General features: G+C 42.9%; 2 protein-coding genes across 2 annotated transcripts in view; both read left to right on the top strand.

Annotated features, from left to right (window-relative positions):
- The window catches only part of LOC119121608, a 408,423-nt gene extending 401,118 nt beyond the window's left edge, over positions 1–7,305 (top strand). Inside the window, exons 3-5 of the mRNA XM_037249399.1 lie at positions 6,102–6,365; positions 6,628–6,885; positions 7,106–7,305. Of these exons, the coding sequence (XP_037105294.1) occupies positions 6,102–6,365; positions 6,628–6,885; positions 7,106–7,305 (722 nt within the window). The remainder of the gene's footprint in view (positions 1–6,101; positions 6,366–6,627; positions 6,886–7,105) is intronic.
- A 1,764-nt stretch (positions 7,306–9,069) lies between these two features.
- On the top strand, positions 9,070–18,978 carry gna12a (guanine nucleotide binding protein (G protein) alpha 12a). The gene is given in 9 exon segments (XM_037263114.1): positions 9,070–9,408; positions 9,466–9,786; positions 12,317–12,535; positions 16,888–16,938; positions 17,022–17,222; positions 17,578–17,784; positions 18,075–18,088; positions 18,090–18,198; positions 18,201–18,978. Coding segments are annotated over 8 exon segments (1,218 nt in total). The 5' UTR covers positions 9,070–9,408; positions 9,466–9,471; the 3' UTR covers positions 18,303–18,978.
- The last annotated feature ends 961 nt before the right edge of the window (positions 18,979–19,939 follow it).

Below are 19,939 nucleotides of genomic sequence, written 5' to 3'. Positions count from 1 at the left end.
TAATATTGGTGAACCACTGTTTGAGTATATCACATTGACTGCTATTATTATAACTATTTATAGAAATAAAAAGCCCTCCTTCCCTAATAAAACGAATAGATGCCCAGTCCTGGTCACAGTCTGTTGTACAAGTAAACAATGTGTCAAGACACTTGTAAAGTGGAAGCAAAGACGTTTGACAATGAAAAAACTTTGCACACAAAATCACACGGACCTTGACTGAGGACACATTGCACGTAAACATCAGAAGCATTTGTCCCACGCTCATAAAAAATAACTACAGTGACCTTTTGCTTGCGAGGCAATTTTACATTTAATCGCAGATTTTGTTGAAGGCCTAGGTGGGGGACAATACAGCAAGGGTGTCTTTTCACATTTATGTAGTTCCAACTCTCAATTAAATTCGGGCCTTCACATTATGGCAAGGTTGTTTCATTGTGCTTTTATCTTGTCATTTTTTTGTGCTTTTTTTTCCAGCATGACTTTTTTTTTTTAAAGAAATCTTTCAGCATTACATCTTTTTTTGGAGAAAATGTTTAGCCATGTCATTGAGAGGGAAACACTGAGGTATAAATAATCACAATAAAATCTGTGATAGCTGAAATTAATCAAGTACTATATTTCAAAGGTATGCCATCAGCTGAATGATAATTAAAAGAAGTCAGTGTTATTGGGAGCACCTTCATTTCCTTGAATGACACACTGGCAAAATAATCAATATGAATACCTTCGATACGACGCTTGTGTCCTTGTCCAGGATTCAAGAACAGCCTATTTTGCATTTCTGTCAAAAGGGACTCCGTGAGACCTTTACAAAGACATTGTATTCTATTCTACATGACTTCATGTGATTTACATAAAAAAAGAAAAGCACATTTGAAATAATATAATAAAGTACAACTCAGCATTGTTTCCTAACTTATTGTATGCCCCTTAAAAGTTAAATGCGTCAAAAAAAACAATAAATTAATCATTTAATACATTCATGGACAATAGGGTAATGGCAAATAGCAACAAAATTAAAAGTATAATTGACTCTTATTGAAATGAATTTGGAAAGAAAAAATCTTACAAAATATCCGGATAAAAAAACCTCAAATATCCAACAAATAAATAAATGATGGAGAAATACATATATATATATATATATATATATATATATTAGGGGTGTAAATCGCGGGTTTTGTCACGATACGATATATCGATACAAAGGACCACGATACGATTATTGCCGATATCTTAAAGCCTGCTGTGATTCATTCACGATACATCACGATATAGTGCTCCACGATCGATATTTTTATTTTTATTTTTTAAATAAAAAATATAGAACAATATCCTGATTTATAACAATTCAATCGCAAAATCAACAAGGTACTGCAAACTCTTTATTTAGGAAATTACAAGAGTATTGTAGTATACAAAGTGCTTATTTTAACACTGAACTTTATCGAATTCCTATATTTTTTCTCATATAAGTAAAGAAAAATGAATATTCTTTCTTTTTTTGTAATACCATTAACTTTAAAGTGCATTACTGAACTATTTATTTACAATAATTTTAATTGTCCGTTGAGCCATCTTTTCTTTGGAAACCAAAGTGCTTCCAAACGAATGATTTGAAGCCCAAAGGGGAGCGAATTTCCTCGTCTTCTTGGACACTAGCCATAGCACCAGCCCAGGAGCCGCGCAGTTGTCGGCTCCCCTTTCACGTGCCTGCTCTGCTCACAACACAGCACGCCGCGTACTGCTCCCGGAAAGAGGAAGCAAGCAATGAACTGGATTTCAAAATAAAGTCGCGTCTAATGTCCGAGGTCAAACACGATGTTTACGTTTAGCATCGATGCCAATAAATCGTAGAGCATTATATCGATTAATCGATGTGTATCGATGAATCGTTACACCCCTATATATATATCATCGTGAAAAAAGTCCTACTCCCATTCCCTATGAAAGTGATACTTCTTACTATGGCCAGCTGCCCCACTCATTTTTATACCCTTTCTTAAGTTTAAGAGAAAAAACAGGGTTCTGACAATTGGTGGAGGGAACTCGCGAGCTAGCGTGTTAGATGGATGGGTGGGTGGGTGGATGGATGGATGGATGGATGGATGGATAGATGGATAGATGGATAGATGGATAGATGGATAGATAGATAGATAGATAGATAGATAGATAGATAGATAGATAGATAGATAGATAGATAGATAGATAGATAGATAGATAGATAGATAAAAAAGCTGAGTGATTTATGGTTTTGAACTGTTGCTGGTAGCTCAGGCCAATCAAGTCGATCGCGGGGTGGGTGCATTTGCACTGTGGAGGGGTTGCGGGAGGCATGACGTCACCCGCAACAAGTTTTGAATATGAACGAAATTTCTTGACGAGTTTGTTTCCTTTTTGAAGACCCTTAGATTTATAAAACACAAATTGTATTCATCTTGTCGTGGTAACTGGCAGTTAGTTGCACGTTACGTGAAAAGCTCTAGCTAATTTTATTTTAATTCTATTTTGATTGTATTTTATGATCTTTTCTTCAATTGCTTTTTATTTGCTATTGCATAATGGTTACGGTGTCTATTTCATGATGGTCGAAGCCATATTTGTCATGTAATGAATTTTTGATACGGACCTTTAATTTAAAAAAATAACATTCATTTCTCTAAGTTTTTAAAGTGAAAAGTTTCATCACAATTATAAAGTTTGGAACTTGAAACCAAATTTCCTCTATTTTCATGAAGAGTTTGTTTCCCTTTTGAAGACCCTTGGATTTATAAAACCAATTGTATTTTCGGTGTAACTGGCAGTTGCATGTTACGTGAAAAGCTCTAGCATGTTTTATTTCTAATTCTATATTGGTTGCAGTTTCATGATCTTTTTTGTTTTTCGTTTGGTATTGTATAATGGTTACTGTTTGGCTTCAACCGTAATGAAATACATTCTTGTCACGTACTGTATTTTGGAATGCACGTTTAATGAAAAAAAAAAACATTCAAACATTCATTGATATAATTACTTGAAAGTCAACAAAGCATGCAGGGAAAACCTCTTGCCTTGTGACGATGGACAAGGGAGCGTCATTATGCACCAGAAGTGGCATAAATAAAGGAGTGCCGTGAACGCCTCTTCATTTGCAGTGATGACCTCACCAAGCACCCCATTCTCAGCCCCCCCCCTCAACTCCACATTTTAGTTAGCCTGCTCTTAGTCAACAACAATCATGCTTGAAAATCAGTGGGAAGAACAAAATCGTATTGAATCCCCACTCCAATATTGTTACAATAAAATCTTTTTTTTTTTCTGCAGGATTTGTTTCCGAATGATGGCCTGTGCATTGCTTACACGATCGTGTCCAAACGATTTCGGGCTTAAGATGTCCACATCTCACGAAAGAAAAACAAGCCATGCCACCAATGGTACGCAAGTGAACCCATAAAGGCTATTTCAGTGACGTTCCATTCTTTTATGGTCTTTGTGTGTGTCCACAATCGTTGTCATTGTGATTTTTTTTTTTTTTTTTTAGTTATTTCTTAATTAGGTTGGATGTCTTTTTGGTCGCGACGATTTCTACTACTGCCACTAAAGGCACCACCGGGATAAGGGGCACTCGAATGTCGAGAAGACGGCTGTGTATCTGCTCAGTGGAGTTGGAAAAGAATCGAAAAGACTTCTGGAAGGACAAAAAGTGCCGCTCGTCGTGACTCGGAACCGCAACAGTTATGACATTCCGTAAAGACTTAAAGGAGACTGGAAGGCAGCTGTATGGCGTAAGACAAAGGGGGTTATGTAAGGTTACGCGGCCGCTTTTGCGTCCGTGTATCACGCACGCACGCACGCACTCGTCATAAAGTTCCCAAATGCAGCCAATGAACGAGCAACAAATGTGCAAACTTTCGAAGTGCCATTGAAGATGACGGCGATTGAGCGCTTTATAGGAAGCTCGCTCGCTGCGTTCTTTCGGCTCGTTTAGTTCAGTGGATTCGCCTACTCGCATCTCTCCACGCGACTACAGCACCAGCAGGTCCGAACGCTTCCTCCCTTCCTAGTCATCCCCGAAAGAAGATGAACTTCTCCAAGCTGCTGTGCTTGGTGCTCGTGTGCAGCGAGCCATTTGGGCAAGGTAAGGCCGTTGAATTCAATGACTATGTTGCTAACCATTTTGCGCAAGCTTTTAGGCGCATGAATAAAACTGGACTTAGGAGACGACGCTTTTGTTGTGTGTGCGCGCGCGCGCGCCTTGCTTTTTCTCTGCCACATCACTTTACTTATACACTATAAAGAATAAATTCGGATTTTTGTAAACAAATTGAAATACATTTTTCATTTTCAAACAGAATATGGCGTTTTTGAATCTAGATAACATGTTCCCTTGATTTCAAAGAAAGCCTATATTTAAAAAAAATAATTCAAAACCACCCATGGAAACTTTCATTGCAAACCATTAAGAAAGAATTCCGATTTTTGTTTTAAACAGTTAAAGGGATTCACATTATAAATTTTCCAACCAAACATGGCGTTATAGATCATTATAATGTGTTCTCTTGATTTCAAAGAAAGCCTATTTTAAAAAAACAAAAACATTTCAAACCACTCCTGGAAACTATCATTGCAAACGATATACACTGTTAGGAATAAATTCGGACCTTTTTTCAAACAATTAAAAGACATGGTTTTAAAGAAAGCCTTTTTTAAAAAAAACATTCCAAACGTGGAAACTTTCTCATTGCAAATGCTATCATCTTTAAAGAATAAATTCAGATTTTTTTTAACAAATAAAGGGAATCACATTTTGCATGTTCAAACTGAACATTGCGTTTTAAATATAGATAATCAAAATGTTACCTTGGTTTCAAAGAACCCCTATTTCAAAGAATACATTTAAAAGCACTCGTTGCAAACGGTTTACACTATAGAGAATAAATTGAGATTTTTTTGGAACAAAAAAAGGAATCAGTTTGCGTTCAAACAGCACACGTTTTTTTTTCTCCCTTTAATCCAAAAGTTAATTTGGTTTCAAAGACAACCTATTCAAAACAAAACATTTCTAACCACAAAACCACTAACCACTCTAGCCACAAAAAGGCTAATAATCACATTTTGCATTTTCACACAGAACATGACGTTTTTCGTTAAAAACAAACATTGACAACCACTCATGGTATAGAGTAAAAAATAATTCATTCAGAAAGCAAGGGAATCACATTTTGCTTTTACAAACAGAACTCGGTGGGGAGGAGTAGAGATCATCGAAATATGTTCCCTTTGTTTTTGTTTGAAACAACATTTCAAACCACTCATAGAAAAGAAGACAAGACAGACACATTCAATTTGGCCTTACGCATGGCGGATTACAATTTGGATCCAGTGGTGTAACGTAAATAACAAAGACAACAATTGACAATGGCAAAATGAATATTCAGAAATGAACATGGCAAATAGCGTCTAACATGCTTTCCTCAAATGTGTACTTTGCACACAGACCAGACCAGAGTGGGTGATACTTTGCCCTCTTCTGCTTTTCTAGTGCTGGCGGACACGACACCAGTATGCAACGGCAACGTTGATGGCAACACAATTGTGCAGTGCAGGGGCAAGAAGGGCGGAGCGGTCACATTGAAAGTCACAGGCACAGCTCCTAATGAGGATGTCGAGTGGCATAAGGATTCCAAACTTGAGCCTGGCATCAAGTACACGATTACTGGTGACAAGAATATCAATCTGGAGATCCTGAACCTGGCAGACGACGACGAGGGAGAGTACAAAGCCCAAAAAAGCACACCAGAGCAAAAGTTCAATGTCCAAGGTTAGATGTTGCAGGACAGCCGCTGGCCGCACGAAAGCTTCTTGTGCACCGTTTCCTTCGCATGTTTTAGGAATGTGGGGGGAAAAGGCACGCCCACAGGGACAACACGCACACACTCCACACAGGGAAACTCTCTTATGCTCAGGAGAAAAGTTGGAGAAAAATGTCCAAAATTTGACCAAAATAGCAAAACATCTCTGCGTCCTTTTCAAAGGGTCCACTTAGCGCCACAGTCTTTGCTCCAATGTACTTTGCGCACAGACCAGAGTGAGTGATTCTGCTTTTCTTGTGCTGGCAGTGGTGGACTGCTTGGGTGGCAAAACCTCCGAACCAGCCGGCCTGTGCCAGGGCAAGCCGGGTGGCAGCATCAAATTGGGGCTGTCAGACGACGGAAGTGGCACCTCACTCTCCTGGAAGAAGGGCACGGACACGATTGCGATCAGTGGTGACAAGTACGGTCCAGTCAACGAGGCTACCCTGATGATCAAGAACCTGGACGACGCCGACGAGAAAGAGTTCACGGGCGGCCCTACCGGCTCAGAAGAAAAGTTTTCTGTCCAAGGTTTGATGTTGCAGGAAAGCCGCTCGCTCGCCACGCGAAAGCTTTTTGCGCACCATATATTGACGTAGGCACAATCAACGCACGCGCGCACACATTTGCAGGCTTGGATTCTCCTGGCAAGCCACAAAAGAGCAAGTCAGGAAAACAAGAAGGTGCACATGACAGCACCTTAGCCAAATGATTACCAAACATTTTGCTAAATGTACACTCACAATCCATCCCGTGTTACCAGAATGTACATCTGCTTTTCTTGTGCTGGCAGTGGCCGACTGCTTTGGCGCCACGGGAACCGTGCAGTGCCAGGGCAAGCTGAACGAAGCCCTCAAATTGAGAATCTCAGACGCAGTTAGTGGTTCTAAAGTCGTCTGGACGAAAGAGGAAGGCGTGGTCCCCGCCAGCAGCCAGAAACTAGGAACCAAGGATGAAGGTCTGAAATTCCCGTCCCTGGCACCAGCCGACGCGGGAACCTACAAGGCCACCTACGGCGGCAACACTGTGTCCTTCGCTGTCCGCATTCCGGGTGAGTTTGATGTTGCAGGACAATCCACTCACTGGCCGAAAAGCTTTGATTGATCCGGAAACATTTTGCATTTCATTGGCAGTGGAAACCAACCAATAAGCTAGCCCATTCAGCAGCACTTTTTGTTTTACAAACCGCACTCGCAGTACTGCGCGCAAAAGTGTGCGGCAAGTTCAAACGTTGCCAGCTGACCTTTTCCAATTGCCATTCTCCCATTCAGATACGAAAGGAACCAGTGAGAGCGACACCAAAAAGGAGTCAACTGAGAACGGCAAGGACAACAGCGGCGGCGGCGGCAGCAGTAACAGTGGCACTGACCAAGTCAATTTGGACAAGGGCAACGGCGGCGGCCTGTCCTACTCACCTGCTCTGCTGGTGACGGTCACCCTGGTGCATCTGCTGCTTCAGCTGGCCGCCTAGAAGACAGCAGCAAGCTGAAGGTGGAGGCAGAAAAAGCCAGCGCCGGCCGGCCGGCTAGCCAGCCCACCAGCCATTGATTGGTCTCTGCATGCGTTCTACTACCATTGATTTGCCACTGTACATTTTGCCATTGAATTGCCACCATAGGCGCATTTAGTCGTTGATTAAGCTTACATTTGCCACTGTAGGCGCATTTAGTTGGTAAGTTTTGGCGCATTTAGTCATTGATTAAGCTCATGGAGTTAGATTTGCTTTTCCTTGGATTGCTTGAACTCAATGCTGCTCGATTGTTCTCTTTTCCCTATATTCAATAAAGTCATCAATCTTTGTTTTGAATGAGCTCATTCGCAAACGGCGGCTACATTTAGGGCTTTAATGACACACACAATATGATTGATTGATCATTGCGTAAGCTGAGTGTTGAACAAACTTGCTGCATCCACCAAAGAGTCTTTTTCTCTTCGCCAAAAGTACATGCTTCATAAAGTTAAAAAAATGAAAAGAAAAATCACATGGAAAGGCTAAAGGAAATTCGGAGAAAATGTCTTTGCTTTAATGAAAGCCTTACTAATTATTGCAGCTCCCTCTCGCTAATATTTGGAGTAAATGCATACAGACCAAATACCACGTTTTCAGAATGAAAACATTGACAAGAGTAATTAACATACATGGAAACAAACAATTTGTATGTATTGTGCTGAAAGTGATAGTGATATTGTTTCGGTAAACTTAAATAATCCATAATCCATCTAATATTTATATTTGGTAGGAGAAATCGATGCTAACAAAAAGACATCCAACCTAATTAAATGACTCGAAAAATCACAATGACCACGATTGTGGACATGCACGCACGCACGCACGCACACGCCCACACGCGCACACGCCCACACGCGCACACACGCACACACACACACGCGCACACACACACACACACACACACACACACACACACACACACACACACACACACACACACACACACACACACACACACACACACACACACGCACGAATGGAATGGAGCATCACTGAAATACCTCTGAGCCTCAGTTGTGTACCATTGGCGGCATGGCTTGTTTTTCTTTCGTGAGATGTGGACATCTTGAGCCCGAAATCATTTGGACACAATTGTGTGAGCAATGTCCAGGCCATCATTCGGAAGCAAATCCTGCAAAAATAAAAATAAAACAAAGATTTTATTGGAACAATATTGGAGTGCGGATTCAATACGATTTTGTTCTTCCCTCTGATTTTCAAGCCTGATTGTTTTTTATGGCTTGTGTGGGGGGAAAAAAATTGTATTTTTTAGTGCTGCTACAAAATGCCATTGCCGGTTACCTAAAACAAAATGGCTGACTTATTCAACTGTAAGTCTTTGAAGCACCTGCGCAAGCCTGGCTTTTCACGCAAGTGTGTGTACTTAATGTACGTACTTGCACCGTTTGACAGGACAACGTGACAAAGCGCAGGCTAACTGAAACGTGGAGTCGATGCCTAAGTGTGTGTGTGTGTCTTTGTTCTTATTTCCTTTTAGTATGTGGTGCACAGCATACTTTCTCCAGCTATAATTGTATGTCGTAGTACCAAGACCGATCAGTGCTGCAGGTATTATTGGAGGAATAAAGTGTCTTGGTTTTTAAGGAACACTTATGCCTAGTACGCTACTGTATATTGATATTGTCTACGAGCTGTATAGATGAGTGCGGGCGCCCTCTTGTGGTAACACTGACCTCCGCTTGGGCCGTCCCACCACCGCCCCCTCCCCTCCCCTCCCATCCCGGCCGCTGCCCAAGTTCACCACCGCTGTTCGGCTGCGGTGTTGTGGAAAGTTTGGACGCGCCTTGGACGTTACAACCTGCCTTGTTATTTGACTTTGGAGGACACGAAGTGGATTTAACTGGATATTTTGTAGAGATTAAAACTTTTTTTATTCAAGCGCGTTGCATTTTTCTTTGAGTTTACATGGCGTGCTCCAACCAAGACTCGTCCCGTCTGTTGGTGACCGAACAGACGTCAACGTTACTCGCTCGCTCGCTTTGACTGTTGAAATTAGACATGATCTCAACCCTAAAAGACAGTTTTAATTAAATGTAGGCCAAACAAGGGGAACCGGGGGGGGCTTATAATGAACATTTGTCCGCTGAGGATTTATTGAAGCAAATTATGTCGGGAGTGGTCCGCACCCTCAGCCGCTGTCTGCTGCCGGCTGAGGCGAGCCGAGACGCGGGCAGCAAGCAGAGCAGCCGGGGAAGGGACGCCGCGCAGGAGCGGGAGGCTCGTCGGAGAAGCCGGGAGATCGACGCCATGCTCGCACGGGAGAGAAGAGCCGTGAGGCGGCTGGTGAAGATCCTGCTGCTCGGCGCCGGAGAGAGCGGAAAGTCGACTTTTCTCAAGCAGATGCGCATCATTAACGGACAAGAGTTTGACAAGAAAGCACTGCTGGACTTCAGGGACACTATTTATGAAAATATACTGAAGGTAAGTCACTTCAATGGAATGGAAATGTAAACTACTGTATTCAACTCAATATATGACAATCACAGCTCTTTTGCACAAAGTAGATTTAAGAAAAGCTTTATAGACCCTTATTTATAAGATCAATATATTCATTTAGCCCAGGGGTGTCAAACTTTTTTTTTTTCGCGGGCCCCTTGTAGTCATAGCTTCTTTCGGAGGGCTGTCAACCCAAATAAATGTATGAGCACCTCATATTATATAAAGTAAAAGCTACAAAACAAACAGATAAATAACTCGTTTTCAAATCAGACGAGTAACTGGTCAAATATTAAAAAAAAAAAAGATTTTAAAAGTGAAGAATTTGCAATTCTAGTCATGACACACGAATTTGATGCACAATTTGTCTTCGCGGGCCACATCAAATGATGCGGCGGGCCGTATTTGGCCCCCGGGCCTTGAGTTTGACACCGATGATTTAGCCTATCTATAAAAATCCTAGTAAGTTGACTAGAATAATTGTTTGTCCGACAACTGACATCATCCTCCCACTGTAGAGTGGTTTGTTGACACAATGCATATTTTTATCCCGTGTGCGTCCATGTGTGTGTGTCCATGTGTGTAAATGTCCTTTTGTTTGCTGCCATAGTCGGGCCTCCTTCACTAGCTAACAATACCAGACTATTCCTGAGGGATGAGAACATCCGCTCAGCCCACACTGGGAAAAGAAAGGCTCCAGTTAGACCAAAAAACCAACACAATGCTACTCCAAACCTTCCCTGGTCTAGGACGTAACTTATTTGTACACAGTTCCGAATGCGCTTGAGTCGATCACTAATCGATGTCATAGCAGAAGTCACGAAGGTTGGAAATAGTTGACATTTCTTTTGTTTTACGCTTTGACCATTAAAAACCAGATCAGGGTTTACCGTCGGTGAGCTCATCGAAACGGCATCTCGTGGTCGGAACACGAGGGACGTAAATTTGTTTTTGTATCGTTGAAGACGACAAGTATAGTAGCTACAGTTTAGCTTTTTCCTTCGGCCGTTCAATCTCAAGCGTGAAAATTTATCCAGACATCTGGTTAACCTTGAGATGAAACCTTTCACTTTCAGTTCTTCTTTTGCTGGATATTGCGTTAACAAAAAAAGATGCCGTTTCCTGTCCAGCAGACATCCTGCATTATTTTTTACAGCTAATGTCAGTTTCAAAATGTGTCAAGCTGTGTCTAGACTTGTGAAACACAACCTTTTGGAAATAAACCAAACTCCATATTTGGTATATTTGACAAAGATTTAAGTGCCATTAAAAAAAAACAAAAAAAAGTCTTTATACATTTGGCAAGAAGAAACCTGATGCCGAAGTAGATTTTTAGAATGTTATCTGGTCCTGAAGAGAGATTATGAGCCAGCGGAATACCTCGTTGCTGTCAGAGATAGAAAACAGAGACACATCCAAAGCAAATAGAGGCCCCGTCCGTCTCCGCAAAGCAGGCAATTAAAACAAAAAAAGAGAGACGGGTAGAAAAAAAAAGAAAATAGCACAGTGAGGCTGACAAGCTGCTTTTCCTCCCGCCATGTAAAACATCCAATAAAATACCAAATAACATTGACACGAGTGAAATAACTGGAATGTGTTGCTTTGCATTTGGATGTTTTGCCACCGACAGCTTTCAAAACCGCAAAGCAAATCTTTTTTTTTTTTTTTTGTCAAACAGTAAATGGCTTAACATTGAGGAACAAATCCGAAACATGTGGCGCAAGTTTCATTCCATGATGAACAAGGGATGTGAGTCAAAGCTCACTCATAGTTATGTTTTTTTTTTTTTTTTTTTTTTTTAAATGTTTCTGCTTGCTGTGTGTCATACAAAGTGTTAGACACGGCTGTCTTTGCGGTAAACACCAGTTCAGCTGCGGGGCGTCTGTGTTTGTTTAGGTTTTTGTCCATCTTAGACACACTACTTAGTCACAGAGGTCACCGAGGGTCATCGCAGTCAGATTGCCAACACGAGAATTCCTGCGAACCGCATCTCGGAAATAAATCTGACTCCATTTCCGAACGTGTCTTTGTTTGGTCATGTTTTCGTCTGGATTCATGAATCAGTAGATAAAAACGACAATCACAGAAGTCACCTTTAAGTGGCTTGTTTGAGGGATTGAAAAACATGAAATAAATTGATGAAATATTCACTGTCATCGATTGCTAACTCCAAACAAAACTCAGCATGACTCGAAATAAACATCTGATCGTTGGACACAACTATCTCTTTGGCTGCTCCCCTTGTATTATATATAGACCATTAAAGTCGCCGTGGCAACAAGAGACACACTGTTTTGTTGATTACAAGGCAGTGTAGCACCCAAATGATGTTCATTAAAAGGTTGCTCGCTAACGATAAGACAACCACACCAAGGGTTTGTGGGGTTTGTTTGATCCCGAGGAGACCTCCCACCAAAAAAAAAAAAATCCTCAGAAGGCTTCAGTGTTTGGGTTACTCCATTTGAGAATAGATTCATTGATTACGCCTCTGGTCCTGATTTTGTGTCCCCCGCAGGGAATGCGCGTGTTGGTGGACGCCCGTGACAAGCTTGGCATCAGCTGGCAAAGCTGCGAGAACGAAAAGCAAGGCATGCTGGTGATGTCGTGGGAGGGCCGAGCAGGCGCCGTGGGCGTCGAGCCCGGCGAGTTCCAGCTGTACGTGATGGCGCTCAGCGCGCTGTGGCCCGACGCCGGCATCCAGCAGGCTTACGCCAGGCGCTCCGAGTTCCAGCTGGTGAGTTGAGACAATCAGCACAATCAATTTCACAGCACCCATCAAACTAATCCAAGAACGTCTTTGGAGAACTTGATTTGAGCCGTGCTGGAACAGAAAAGGGTCTTCCCCAAACTCCCCCCACACAAAGTTGGAAGCAACTGACCAAAGGAGAGAATAGAGGAACCAAGGGTGTACTTAAAAGCTGTCTGTTTTTTTTCCAGTCAGATAATCATTTCTCCAAGTGTCTCCCACCCTCTCATGTCTGAGGAGAAAAAAAAAAAAAAGAGACTCCTAAAACTGCCGTTTTATGTTCTGGTGGAAAAAAAAAAAGGGAGTTGTAGAAGAGCTGGAGAAGCACTTTGCTCAGCAAATAACGTCATGTCAGTGCCAACAAATCCTCCGTGATGGAGCAGACAGATGCTTCATGGCAAGCAAAAGGTTGAGTTTCATGGAAGTATCACAGACCGTATTGTTCTTTCTGCTCCAACGGCCGGCCCTTTTAGCTGCCGCTGCACTTTTTATTTCCCCGCGTGTTGGTCTTTTTCTGACACGGAAGCAAAGCAGTCGGTCGAAAAAGCTCGACCTTCTACCTTCTTACGCTTTTACTATCAGTGACAAAACAATCTGGAGTCAGGCGGCACTTCCGTCTCGCCAACGTGCGCGAGACGTTTGCCAACAGCTTTATGTCACGCCGGCTAGCTTTATCTGGAGGCTGGCGCTGATATGGGCACTATGCTAAAGCTGCGCTTTTTTTTTTTTTTTTGAAACTAGCTAATGTCAAGTCCCTGTACAGTGAAATTAAACGTTTTCTAAACTTGTTAGACCAGAGAGAAAAGCGTTAACAGAGTGAATGAATTTGCTAAGTGAATAAAACAAGATGGCCTCCTCTCAGCCGTCGGAGACGCAAACTCATTCACTGCCAAGTCTCCTAATTACATATTTGGCATCTATATCCATCAATGGCCGTGTTAAAAAAAACTGTTAACTTTCCCTCAAGTGTGACGCTGACTTATCAGATGATCCTGACGCTGGCCTGTGGGCTAGCGAAGCCTGCTAGCACTGTTTGCTAACCGTCGGTTTGGCTCTAATCACCTTTGCTATGAATCTTTGCATATTTATGAAATTAATCTCCTGCGTTTACACACAAAGAGGTGCACATTTGTGTCTGGCACACTTTTTTTTTTTCCTCGGCCTCGAGGAACTGTTTTGGGAATCGGTGTCATGCTCAAGGACATCCCAGTCTGGGGGAAGCTGGGTGAGGATGGTCCATTGCCACATCCTCTTTAGATAAATCTGTCCACGAGCTAAGGGTTATTTTTTGCTCACTGCTGGCCGCTGACCTGTCCGGCGGGGGTCATTTTAAAATAACGACAACTTAAAGCAAAAACACTTATGTTCCACATTCATGCTAGGCCAGTAGTTAACAATGTCTCTTGGAATCACAGACTGCGCTACCTCTTCCAATTTGATCAATAATACACTTTGCGAGACATGCAAAAAAAATAATGCGAGAACCGTCCAGATTTGTAAACGTTATCTGATCCGGCGGGGGGTGGGGGGGTGGTTGGGTGTCACGTCAGTCCATGTTTTTCGCCTGCTTTCAACTTTGTCGTTTGTCTCCGCTTCCTGACACAATGAATTCACAATGCTGTCTGCAAGCCATTTCTAAAGTCGTAATGAGTGTACGCCAAGGGTTACAATCCCCCCCGCCCCCCCTCTCTCCCCACCCTGCCTCTCTCTCTAGCTCCTCTCCCGCAGAGGCTTTTTTCGGTCAGCTTTTCCCAGGCTCGGCTGGACCCGAGCCACAGGCAGACGCCGCAGAGAGGGAGGGAAGAAAGAAGGGAACTTAGGAAAGAAGGCAAGGGAGAGGTTGGGGGAGGGGGGGGGGGCAAACCCGTGCAGGCATTTTGTTTACTCGCAGGCACACCCTGATAACACCCTGCTTGGATAGGGACACAAGTCTTGTTGGGACTCCAAATACATGAGTTTTTTGTGGGAAGCGTTGTGTAAGTGTGCGAGAGCCTTCAACAGATGTACGTCCAAAGGCCGCCGTCTACTGTACACGTACACACACACACACACACACACAATGGTTTACTGCTGCGGTGTCACTGCATCCTGTCCCGCCGACACAAGGCAAACTTTGAAATAAACATGGGAAGACAGAATGGGTTTGGCTGCTGGGAAAGTGGATGTGGCAAAATTCGGACTGTACTTCACACACACACACGTGTGGAGAGAACACGCAGTACAAGAACCCCAAAAGATTTATGCGGCGTGGGACAATTTTGATTTTTTGGGGAGAACATGAAAAGGAGGGAAAGTCAGACAGGAATCAGTTCTCATCCAAATGTCGATGACATCCGATACGATATCCGCGTGGAAGGCTCCATCGATGAATCGAGCGTGAAAACGATTTTGCATTAAACACAAAAGGTGCATCTGAGGGGCAGGTATTGGTTTCGTCCACTCGGGCTCTTTCACACTACGGTTTAAATCAGCATTGTTACTTAATCTGCCCATTCCTAGTAAAAAAAATAAATAAATCTCTCAATTCGTCAAAAACGAAGAAGAAAATAAAGATGGCGATGTCGTATTATCATTTGTTGGCCCGGTTCAACTCGAGAGTTAATACGTCACCATTGGGGTCAAGCAGCTTTTCCGTCAAACAATAGTGGCACGGCCAGTCTCTTTCTCTCACACACACAGTCACATGACTTGTGTACCTGCACACACACACACACACAAAGTGAACCCGTAGAGGTTGTCGTAATAAAGCCACTAATCTTTGCATACGTGCCATGGAGACATTCCATTCGCTCTACTCAACCACACACACACACACACACACAAAAAACACACTATTTTCCTTTCCATCTAAAACTCTGCAGCAAATGCTATTAAAAGCTTCATATTACACCTTATAAACTGGATTTAAAAAGATATTTTGCTTTTAGTGTCTCCACGATATGGTGCAATTAATGCTGACGGAAGTCAAAGTGCGTGTGTGTGTCTGTGTGGGTTTGCACATCCCTTCATGTCCGGGAATTCCCCTCCATGTCCTGCCTAGCCAATCGGAGCTTTACGGCTTTGTGTGTTTTCTTCTAGTGTGACATTGCAGGTCAGCAGCGGGGTGACGGGGGTCCTACCCCCTCTGGGTTGATGCTCGACATGTGCGGGCCACTGACACCGATTATTTTGAAACGTCACTTGAATGAATCGGTTCCTTCATTGAGACAGGAAGTTTGCAAGATGAAGAAGCGCTATGATGAGTGACTGTCTCGATTGTCGGGCTTCCTCCCTCCCCCGTCTCTTTCGTCACCGTCTTCACACACACACAGCTGTTTCCTTTCACGTGTGTGCGCGGGCGTGTGTGTGTGTGATTAAGAACGAAAGTTAGATGTTCAGATATTGTAGACAACATCGTATTATTTTCCCTTTGTCATTTATGGATTATGTGTGAATGGAAGTTATTTAAAGAAAATAAAATGATCCTCGTCGCCGCAAATTGTTCTCTTGGTTCATCTTGCCGGCAATTGCAACACAACACGGATTGACAAAAAGTGGGTCAGAGGGTCCCGTCTGACATCTTATCGAGTCGTCCACTTGGCTTATCTCATTTCGCAATGTACACCGGGAGATGTTTTGACGCGCGCTCCCGTTTTTTGACCTTCAAGCTGCTTGTTAATTGCGCCGCGTGTCACACGCTTCTCGTCTTTTGTCGTGGAAAAAAAAAAAAGCCGCAGTGTGTGACAACATCCGTGGAGGAATGGGTTTTAATCACGTTGGCGCAAACACGTGGGAACCTTTTCATCTATGTGGAGCCACTTCAGTTCACTATGGTTGAACGAATCTTAATTTGGACATATTCCCTGCACTTGTGCTTCAAACGTTTTTTTTGTTTTTCTCGGAATCTCTGACTTTTCCTTTGATAAATTGTAACTTTCAGAGCTCGTGCTATGACTGAGAGCTTCTTGGGGCTCATGGGTCAAACTTTTCAATGTCCGATGAGAAGATAATAACAATTGCCCTTGCATTTGATCATTAATATTTTTACATCCAGTTTTGAAATTATGGAAAAAATTTGTCACGGGTTTGTGGGCTACAAAAAAACTGATCAGACGGCTGAATGTGACCTTTGGACCTTGAATAGATCTAAAAATTGGATGCAAATGTATTGAACAGCACTTACTAAAGAATGTAGAAAAATAATGAACATTTTCCCCTCCTCAATACTGAATTTAATGACTTCTTTAAAGTCCACTTCCCATGTTTTCACCTACGTATATTGCAATATTAATATCAATTCCCGATGACTAAGTATCATTTTACGACTCGTGCATTTTTGCCCCCCTTCCATTTTTCCGCAGAGTGAGTCGGTCAAATACTTCCTGGATAACTTGGAACGGATCGGTCAGCTGGTGAGTCACGTCGACCCAAAGTTGGCCTGTAAAATGAATAAATCTAGTTTTGGTGTCATCCCGTTGTCCTTGTTTCTCCTCAGAGCTACATCCCAAGCCGGCAGGACATTCTTTTCGCTCGCAAAGCCACCAAGGGCATCGTGGAGCACGACTTTGTCATCAAGAAGATTCCCTTCAAGATGGTGGACGTGGGCGGGCAGCGGTCGCAGAGGCAAAAGTGGTTCCAGTGCTTCGACGGAATCACCTCCATCCTCTTCATGGTGTCGTCGTCCGAGTACGATCAGGTACGGGACGGCGAGGTCACAAACGAGGCAGACAGTGGCTTCTTTCTCCAGCCGCGTGTCCTTTCCAAAAACCACAAAATGGACAAGAGACAAAGCTCTCTCTGTGCTCGCCTTGAACAAACGCGACTGTTGCCTCGGCGCTGGCTCCTTTTCCAATGCGCGGTCATATGACTGATTTTTTGATTGCTGTAAAGTTGACCACCGCCATTTCTGAAGGCTACAGACCAGGCCGGCGGTTTCATCTTCAATCTTGAAACGTACAAGACAATGTGCCATCGTGGAAGGCTTCCCCTTTTCCAATCGTGGCGTCATGTTGAATTAGTCCGTAGCTGAATCACGTGCGTGTCATTTCCAGGTCTTGATGGAGGACCGTCGCACCAACCGGCTTGTGGAAAGCATGAACATCTTTGAGACCATCGTCAACAACAAACTCTTCCTCAACGTCTCCATCATCCTCTTCCTCAACAAGACCGACCTACTGGTGGACAAGATCCGGACTGCCGACATCCGCAAGAACTTCCCGGAGTTCAGGGGAGATCCGCGCCGGCTGGAGGATGTGCAGGTGCTGACACTCCACCATGATGGGCCATCGTTGCTTACTAAAAAATTTTCAACCCATCCATATTGGCAAACTGTTCAATCCTCCAAATTTTATGAGATCTTTTAGAGTGATATTTTTCCTTATAAGAAAACAAACTTTCTCTCTCAAAAAATATTATATATTTAGGGCCCCCGGGAGTTCAAGTGCATTTAAAACTTGCATCTCAATGCATCACTGTGTTTGTAAACAAGCAGATAACGCAGTCCAATCAAAAGAGACACACTCACTGTTGCGCCGTCTTGTTCCCGCAGGCGTTCCTGGTGCGTCGTTCAGAGCCGCAAAAGGAGAAACCGAGGCAAGCCGCTCTTCCACCACTTCACCACGGCGGTGGACACCGAAAATATCCGCTTCGTCTTCCACGCAGTCAAGGACAACCATCCCTACAGGAGAATCTCACGGATATCATGTTGCAGTACACTCAAACATTCTTGATTCTTGAGAGAAAAGGAAACCCGGGAACCCTAACGGTGCTGGATTGAGACCCTGTGAGCGAGTTGAGCGGACACTCTAATGTGCATCTAGGGACAACCTGTGGAGCTGTGACCCAACCCATTTCAGACCACGCACTTCCCTTTCTTACTTTTACAAATTGAACAACACAAGCGCTCAAAGTGTTTGGTTGCTCTGGACGTCTTAAAGACTAATGCCAACACAGTCACTAAATCAAGTCAGGAGCGGAGCGGGGGAGCTCCACATGAACTAACATGTGGGCCTCGTGGTCATATGCTGCGTTATGTGAAGTGTCCCGCAGTCAGTGAACTTGCAGCAAGGGTAGAGTCGATGATTATGATTCACGTCGGATTGGTCTTCCTCCGCTTGTATTTGTTGTTCCTTTATGTGTGCCCAAAAAAAAAAAAAGTACCAACTCTCTAGACAGCAGCACTGTAAATGTACAACTAACCCACATGGCACAGCGTTTTGTTTTTTATTTTGAAATCATGTAAATAGATGTCGTCACAGCACTGATATATGCTGAGACAAAAAGGACAAACCATGGAGTGAAAGAAAAAGGATGAAAAAACAGGACGAAGACATGATGGAGAAGACATGTGTTCCCCCTCGTTTTTGACCTTCTTTATTTTTTTTGGTTTTTTAAATTTTGGGTGCCTTATGGCTCTGTATTTTGTGGTGAAATACACTGCTGTTTGCCCAAAAGCTGCTTTACTTCATTTATTAGTGTGTGACAAGTTTTGACAATTCATGACTAAGAATTCCACATAAATCTCTGGTTTACTTGGCAGAGAAGGCTTCAAGAAAAAAAAAAAGCTATGTTAAATGTAGAAATTAATAGAAAAAGGCAGATTTTCCAGTTTAGTGCTGCTCTACATATTGGCTATGTGAAACACATTAGCATTTCAGTCTGCTATTTAACCTGTTAACAATCGATTGGACGTAGTGTAGCAAACAAACAGTATTACGGACATATATCTATTCTTTATCCTCTGCATGGAACAAATGCTATTAATGGTTACAGGAAAGGATTTAACACCTGAATGAACAGGCAAGCAGCAAAAATCGTGTCATTGTTTCTGGAGCAGCACAAATAAGAATCACACTGATTTCTACAGGAAGTGAGAAGCAAGTATATGATGGCAGAGTTTGGGATCAAGTCTGCTGGAAAGAAAGAAAAATGGAAACGAAGAGATGGAGGGGCGGGGGTGAAGGTTACAAAGGGAGGAAAACAAGTAAAGTACCACTAGGGAGAGGAGGGGGGCTTGTATGGAAGGGGTCAAGTTTCCTCTGCGGAGCCCACTTCCTGTCCTGTTGCTCAAATAAAGTAACACACACACACAAAAGCGACCTCCTGCAGTGTTCCACGAAAGGAGAGTGCAAAACATAAAGCAACATTTACCGCAGTGGTGTGCAAAACAATAGGGAGGACATTGTGTTCTTTGGTTGTTCACAGAATTTTGGGCACATTGAACTCATACTAACATAATATCAACAATTTTCATTAGGAAAATAAAGGGTTAGGGTTAAGCATCTGTGGTGTGTTTACATTAAACGCAAAAGGTCACTTGTTAAAAGTGAATTAAATACTGATTTAAATTGCAAAATCAAGAGCAAATAAAAATATAAACAGCCCTATAGCTATAGTGGCAATTAAACAGTTTGT

The sequence above is a fragment of the Syngnathus acus genome, chromosome 1 (genome assembly GCF_901709675.1).
Source record: "Syngnathus acus chromosome 1, fSynAcu1.2, whole genome shotgun sequence".
NCBI classification, from domain to species: domain Eukaryota; kingdom Metazoa; phylum Chordata; class Actinopteri; order Syngnathiformes; family Syngnathidae; genus Syngnathus; species Syngnathus acus.
This window is presented reverse-complemented; position numbering and strand designations above follow the sequence as displayed.